At 30.8% G+C, this 7,889-nt stretch overlaps 2 protein-coding genes across 3 annotated transcripts; both read right to left on the reverse strand.

The window, feature by feature from the left end:
- Positions 1 to 742: 742 nt before the first annotated feature.
- Positions 743 to 1,561, reverse strand: LOC129316107 (ent-13-epi-manoyl oxide synthase KSL2, chloroplastic-like). The gene is made up of 2 exons (XM_054960375.1): positions 1,271 to 1,561; positions 743 to 1,186 (listed from the first exon to the last, which is right to left on the reverse strand). The coding sequence occupies exons 1-2, from the start codon at positions 1,541 to 1,543 to the stop codon at positions 869 to 871; spliced, it is 591 nt and encodes a 196-aa protein (XP_054816350.1). The 5' UTR covers positions 1,544 to 1,561; the 3' UTR covers positions 743 to 868.
- A 278-nt stretch (positions 1,562 to 1,839) lies between these two features.
- Positions 1,840 to 6,531, reverse strand: LOC129316106 (ent-kaur-16-ene synthase, chloroplastic-like). Of its 2 annotated transcripts, none has more exons than XM_054960373.1 (10): positions 6,453 to 6,531; positions 5,139 to 5,191; positions 4,732 to 5,017; positions 3,933 to 4,113; positions 3,395 to 3,612; positions 3,167 to 3,287; positions 2,958 to 3,055; positions 2,654 to 2,877; positions 2,225 to 2,546; positions 1,840 to 1,927 (listed from the first exon to the last, which is right to left on the reverse strand). In XM_054960373.1, the coding sequence occupies exons 1-9, from the start codon at positions 6,514 to 6,516 to the stop codon at positions 2,508 to 2,510; spliced, it is 1,284 nt and encodes a 427-aa protein (XP_054816348.1). In that variant the 5' UTR covers positions 6,517 to 6,531; the 3' UTR covers positions 1,840 to 1,927; positions 2,225 to 2,507. The 2 variants fall into 2 exon arrangements, with proteins under 2 accessions (XP_054816348.1, XP_054816347.1); XM_054960372.1 differs by having other exon boundaries at positions 1,925 to 2,063.
- Between the last annotated feature and the right edge of the window lie 1,358 nt (positions 6,532 to 7,889).

The raw sequence follows: 7,889 nt of genomic DNA on the forward strand, positions 1-7,889 counted from the left end.
TTCGTGCCTAAAAGGGCCGGCCCTACAAGCTCGGCCCTAATTGACGGCTCTACTTCTAATACAATCATGTTATTGTTACATTCGATTTTATGCTCTTCTTCTCTATTATTCATTTTGTCTCCAACATGCTATAAAGACTCCTAATTTCGGCCAATAAAAAGAAATAAAATAGAATAGATTAAAGAAATAAAGAGAAAAATTGAATGATTAAGATGTGGATGCAGGATTTTGTTTAAAAAAAAGAAAAGAAATGGAGGGGAGATAAGTCAATTAAGTTTATAGGAGAGAAGTGTAATTTAATTCATGAAATTGAAAGTAATAAATCTTGAGATTTTGTGAAAGGTGTAGTGATTTTTACATTTATGTTTTGTGGTGTAGAGTTTTATCATGTTTACTATAAGTGATAAAATAATTTATTTTATTTGTGTTCTTATTTATTTAATCTATTTCATTCTCATTCTTTTTTAAAAACAAACAATTCCTTAGATTTTGTTTAGAATAAGAAGAAAATTAAGAAAGAAAATTAGAGAACAAAAACATTTCAAACCATCCCCCCTAAGGATTTTTTTTTCCAAAGAAAAAAAAATTTATGTTAAGGAAGAAAAATATCTTTTTCTTTTACTTTTTTGTCATACTTGTCTCTCCTTTATTTTCTTTCCATTCCAAACATTAGGGTGAGGCATGAATTTAGAAGAGACTTCACTTTCTTATGGATGAAGCATCCATTTTCAAGATCACAACAAGCCACAAGCTAAATGGATAACTTTTTCCATTAAAAAAAAGATACTAAAAAACATCTAAGTCCAAAGTTATGAAAGCTTATTCAAAATGAACTATTTCATCCTCAAAAGAGATCCTCCCATGTGATCTATGAATCCAAAATAATGGGATCATTGAGAACTATGTCTCTAATGTTGAGAACCTCATCAGGCATCTCCTTTGCATGAATCACGTCTTCGTTCTTGTAAATCAAGTGAAGTGATCTGCACATTTTCCAATACACATCTCTCACTTCTCTTGAAAGCATGCTTCCTTCTTTCTTCAACACTATTCTCAACAGCTCCTTTCTCTTCTCCTCAATCTTTCTCTTCATCTTCTCTATCACCTCTTCTTCACTTTCTTCCCCACATCCATGAATCATCCTCAAGCTTATTGAGTTCAAAAATTTCCCTTGTTCTTTTTCCCTCTGCACAAAACACACACAACCTTATTCCTTTCTTGTTTTATGAAAAATCATTCAAGAGGAAGGAAAAGAGTCCAAACTCATCACCTGGTAGCCATTGACATCATTGAGGTATCGCCCATAGAGACTCACAACCTTAAAGAGGTTGTTCGATTCATCACTTTTAATGATATCTTGTGAAATCTTGGGTCCAACAAGATACATCACTGGGAAGAGAATTGGTCCCAAGGCCATTGATGTGATTCCATTATGCTCATACTCTTCTATGCTTGGCACGTACTTGCTTCTAAACCATTCTGCTTCCTTCAATTGAGACCTCATCAAATCACCCACTATGAGCAATAAAATGTTGACATTCATGTGACTAGTCAAAAAAATATGGAGATAAATATTTTGAAGACTGAGATGATGTAAATACTGACTTACAATTTGAATAAAGTGGTTTAGCACTTCACGCCCTTGAACCTTAAATGCTTGGATTGCACTCTCATAGATTGTTTTCTTCAATGCTAAGAATAATATCTTCACTGTCTCAGAATAGCTTTCTTTGTCCACATCTACATCCCACCTGTGGTTCAATGTTCAGAAAAAATAATCTCATCATATTAATGCAAAATGAAAAGTATGTGCATGGTGGGTTCATTGTGAATGCGCATACTTCTCCATTAACTGAATAAGGTTGATTTGTTCATCTTCCGAGCTCCAAACATCATAGAAATCATCAACCACACATGTGAGCAAGCCCTGCATTGCCCATGTTAGACGAGCTTCACGATGTTCAGGGGAGGTTAGTGTTGCTGCTACTGTCAAGAAGGAATAAGCAGCTTTTGTTTTTGATATTGGAAAATGCAGTTTTTCCAGGCCACTTTCTGTAAACCACCTGATTATTATGATGTACTAATTAATTAGTAATTATTCTTGAACTACTTGGTTAAAACTAATAATAGGACAATGCTCAAATTGAATGTTCTTAAGCAAACTCAAAAACACACTCATATTTTCAGTATATAATCATCTTAGGGTTCTTGAAAAGATATTCACCTGTTAAATAGATCAAGTTCTTCACGAAATATCAATTGGTTGTGATTGAAATGTTCCACTCCTAGTGTCAAAAATTCTTTATTTGCAAGGTTGAAGAACTGATCAAGAAGAGAATAAAATATGAAATGACTAATCTATATGTGTAACTCAAGAAGCCCACATATATGTGTTTGGCATATTAAAAAAATAGAGTAGGTTGTGAAGGTGTACCTATATGAAGACTTTAAAATTCTCTTTTGATCCACATTGTAATGCTCTATAGATGTTCGATTTAATATGAAATCTAAATAAGCATGATGAGGAAAATGCAGGCGAAAGGCACCTGAAATTAATATAAAATGATGTTAGAGGTTTTCAAATGTAGTATACATGGAAGAAACATTAGAATGCAGAAAAGTTGAGAAAAATAATGAAATTGTGGGATTGTACCTCATGGTTGATATGATAAGAAGGTTTGTGAGCATTTTTTGAGGAAGTAGACAAATATTCCTTGAGAAAGTATCCTGTCCAGGAATTTAGTTCCTCTAAAACTAAATCATTTGAATGTGTGACGATTTGTGAAGCCTTATGTAACTCCAAAACAGACTTAACGTCCTTCAAATAACCTTGAAGAGTACTACAAAATTTGTGTTCTGAAAATTGATCAAGTGCATCTGACACAAAAAAATGATCAAATTTAATTATTTTTCTTCTGTCCCTTTTAACATATTTAAAGTTAAACAAGACACAAAACCTGAAGAAACATTATATCCATGCAAACGTAGTAAACGAAATGCCATGGCACATGTAGTGGGTTCTAACACTAAGTTATCTTCTTCCCTTTGCCACATTCTGTTTTCAAAACCAGACAAAGACATAGATTAGATTATGTAGCCATCTTGCCTTGCTTCACACAATACAACTATATTCATAGAGCAAAAAAGGATACTCAAAATTAATTACCTCCAAGTTTCATCTAATGCACTTCCAATTTCCTCCTTAAAATGGTGATTAATGCCAAGTTTTTCAAGACTATCAACCATATGTAGTCGAGCATACATATCAAGAGGATGTATTGTTGGAACTGAACAAATTATATGTGCAAAACAAGCATTAATGTGACGCCTAATTCAATAATGTGATGTAGATGAAAATAAGTCTTTCAAATTAAATTTTGAAAAGAAAAATTACCAGCATTCCCAAATTTATTTAAGAGTGAAAATATAAAATCAAGGCAATGAGCATTATTAATATGAGTAAATGTTGCTGCAGTGGCAGCGGGAGAGTTGAAAAGAGAGCCATTATTTCTCTGAAATTTTAGAGCCATTTCCCAATTTTGTGACTTCCCAAGTCCTTCTGAAATGTATGCCATATATGCTTTCCATCCTTCTGACTTGCTTCCCCAGCCACTGTACTTACAATAAATGAAAGAGCTCAGGTATATACTTTCTTTCAGAGTATTCTTCAATTTGATAGTTTGAGTCTTTATGCATTGTGAATAGAAGAGTATATGGGTGCTTTGACCTTTTTTTAAACAGATTATGATTTTAAGTTTGTAATTGATTTTAACATGTATTTTTACAAAATCATAGCTTTAACCTCTAAAATTGATTATTAATATTATCCAAACAGGCACAAGGCTTGCGCATTATGCCATTAACAACCAACATAAAACTCTACTAAATCTCTATGACATGCTTGTTCACAAAATTTTGAGGGGCAAGGTTACCTTTGGAGTTCAAATGCTCTCTTTTGGATGAATGTCTCTAAACTTTTCCCTTCAAGTGGAAGATTCAAACCCAAATTTTGGGCATACTCAATTAAATGAGAAAAGATGATATCAAATCCGATTGGAGAATGTTGTTTGTCATCATAAGCTGCAGCAATGTTTGATCCTATATATCCAAGTCCTTCAACACCATAAAAGATCATCCAATTATTTGATCATATATGCATATAGTTGGTTTAAATTTAAAAGACTTCAATATCAAATGGTGCATGCATTTAAATACAAGCAATTTTTTATAGGGTTAGACTATTTTTTCTGTAAACTTTTTTTAAGAACATTAAGCATTCCTGTATTAAAAGGTGGGTTAATATTCCTCCTAAACAATTTTTTTCAAGAGCAAAATTGTTCTTCCATTAAAGACCCATCATCTTCTTCGTTATATACTAACATAGAATAATTATGGGCTACACACAATGATAGCAATGCATTTTGACTCTTTTTATGGCTAAAACCAATTCACTACCATTACAACTAGCAGCTCCTTTAGCCCTTGTTTGATAGTCAAAATGGGCAAGAATGTTTTGCTATCATTATGAATGGACTCCACAACTTATTATACATCAACAAATAATAGAGAAAATAATAGGTCTCTAACGGAAGGGCAATTTGGCAATTAAAAATATTATTTAGGGGCAATAATGTCATACCATTTAGTAAAGATACCCAATGCTTTTAAAAAAATTTGGAAGAAAAATTATCCTTAAACTTTACACACACACACACATGAATACATGAATACCTCTATTAGTTTGTTGTTCGCCAACACCCCATTGCTTAAGTGCAACAACACAAGCTAAGGTTGATAAAAGAGAGTCTTTGGTTAATAACTTATTATGATAAGGAAGACCCCACGATCCATCTGTGTGTTGATTTTCTAATAACCAGTTCAAGGACTGAGGGAACAAAGGAGTTTGTGGAGTAGAAGGTGATGATATCATTGCCACCCAAGCTGTGTCATAACTTGATATAGATAATTCAATCTTATCAAACATTTTCTTTATTCTCTCCTTATTCTCTTCGAATACCTGCATTTAATACAATTCATCATCTTATTGTGATTATTAGTATTAGAATTAAGAAAATTAAATTGGCATATATTGGAATCTGGTGTACAGATATAAAAGAAAAGGAGGGATGATTTGTTACATTGTCAGGTCTGCTCTGAACTTTGCTCTTGGCAATGGATCCGTCAAGATTTACTGAAAGTATAAATGAAGACGATAAGTTTCCATAGTGTTGTAAAATTTGTAGACACATATGCATGTACAGTACAGTCTTCACGTGTTGAAGATCAATTTACTTTAATCAAAATTGTGCACAAATAGAAACAGAGCAGTCAACATGCTGATGATAATTGATGGCAAAGGAAAGCAGAATATTAACATATAAAAACAGAAAATAATTAAAAATAATGTTATTCCCGTATATTAATATGGTAAACCTATTTTTCCCTTAATTAAGAAACTACATGATATTGCTTAAATTGTTGATTTAGTTTTTAAACTTTTTTTTATTTGTAGTCTCTTAACAAAAAAGGTTCAATGATGAAATCAACAATTGAGATAAAGATTAGCGACCAAAAAATTAGACGGAAAATTAATTTGCAGGTCCTCCTATATTTTCTCAATTTTAAATTAGATCCCTGTAATTTTGTTTTGTTTTAACTAGGTTATCATAGTTTAATTGATTAAATATGTTAATCCCTAGAAGTTAAAATATAAAAATTTTGTTATATCAAATTTTCATTTTACTTTTTTTTTGGCTAAAAATATTAAATCAATTTTTCTAGAAATTTTAAAAGTGTTCTTGTTTTTGGAAAAGTTGATTGTTCATTAATAATTTTAATCTTCAGTGACTAGTATATTTAATCAACTAAACTATGAGAGTTTGATTAGAACAAAATAAATTATAGGGATATAATTTAAAATTGAAGAAAACTAGAAGGACTGCAAATTAATTTTCCCAAAATTATATTATCCCGTTAATGGAAAAACTGCCTGATATCTTTAATAAAATAATGTGTTTCACAACAACCGAAAATATTAGAAGAAAGTTTACTAGAAAACTAATTAATTACGTTCCCATTTTAATAGCAAGCACATAATGGACATTCTCGTATAAGTTTGGTATTGATTGAGCCCAAAAATGCTTGATATTGATCAAGTATTTCATCTCCATCTTCTGATACATACAGCAAATAATTAATATGAAAGCAACGAAAGAAAGGGAAAACAGAAACAGAGAAAGCAACATATAAAGGTGAATAACAGAGAATGTGAACAGAGTTGTGTTTGTTTCACAAGAAACACAGGAGGATTTAGAAACAACAAAGAAGAAGAAGATGATAACTGATAAGCATCTCAATAACCCATTTCCAAATTTTGATCTTCAATACGTTCCTTAAGTGTGAAAAAAAAAAATCAAATAAAACACACACACACAGAGAGAGAGAGAGAGAACCTGGAGAAAGGGAGGGAGGTAAGTGAGGAGGAGAGAGAGGCATGCTGGTTGTTCCAGGAAACATGACTGGCTTCTTGTCTTTCAACGCAAACACGCTCATTCTCACACACACATCTATGTGTATATGTAGAGGACACAAATTACACAAATTCAAAAAACAAAAAAAAAATTCCCTTCTCATCAACTATAACTTTAACCCTTTTTTTATGCATGTGTGGTAACTAAAAATTAGATATATGCAAAGCATCAGATAGTGAATATATATATATATATAACCAGATATTATAAAATGATTTAAAATACATACTCCCTTCAATATTTAATATAAAATGAAGTTTAAAAGCTTTTTATTAATAATATAAGACGACATTAAAATAATTAATGTTTTTTTAATTTTATTTTTTGTATATTTATTGTCATTTGAATTTTTAAACAACAATTTATTATAGTTATTAATTACAAAGAAAGGAAAAATTAAAAGGCTATATATATTTTTAATAATGTTAAAGATATAATTATAATTTCTTAATAAAAATGAGTTAATTAACTTCATATTATTTATAAATTATTTCAACATGTTTTATCATATTGGGTGGCTAATATCATTTGAATTAAAGCTTATTTCCAAGTTCAAAGAGTACACAAATCATTCACTAATAACAACCTGTTGATGGTGGAATTTAAGTTCAAAATCTCAAGTCCAAAATCTTAACAATTACTCTCTCTAAATCACAATATAAAACATGGGTAACTAATTTACTGTTCTCTAAAAATATTAGTCAAAAGCTTAATTTCATAAAAAATTTCACCTTTTCAATTATACCTTTATTAAATATTCTATATAAGTTTCTTGTTAACAACAATTGAAATTTTAATGCAATATTAAAAAAAAGAAATAAATAAAGTAAGGGTATAATGAAAAAAAATTAATTATACAACTTATCTAATGCTCTATATCTTGAATCAAGCAATATTTTTAGTAGACATTTGAGAGAATATTTATCAATTTACTGGTCCTCTGCTCTTCCAATTAAACACTTAAACTTGACCACAAAGCCTGAATCTCATCAATCGAATTGCTGTGTGTGTGTGTGTGTGTGTATATAAACCAATTTTACGATCTCGTCGCGATAGTTGGGTGTACATCGGACCTCCATCCCGATTGCGTGGGGAACTCAATTTCGTTAGAATAGGCTGCTTCATTAATTAATTTATTATTTGCAGATACAATCATACAAACATAGTCTGATATGTTTCAGCCAAATTTCATGTGGATATCGTTGAGTTTTACCCTTGTTGACTACTGTATGTGTCAGAGCCTTTGCGAAAATAATGCTCCTAACTTCTTATTATCAAAATTTAAAAAAAAAAAGACATTATATTAGTTTTATCAGTAAATTCAAACATTGTCGGCTACTCCCTCCGTTTTCAAAATAT

Source organism: Prosopis cineraria, unplaced genomic scaffold (genome assembly GCF_029017545.1).
Source record: "Prosopis cineraria cultivar Desert tree isolate PC_DT_omini unplaced genomic scaffold, ASM2901754v1 PC7, whole genome shotgun sequence".
Classification (NCBI taxonomy): Eukaryota; Viridiplantae; Streptophyta; class Magnoliopsida; order Fabales; family Fabaceae; genus Prosopis; species Prosopis cineraria.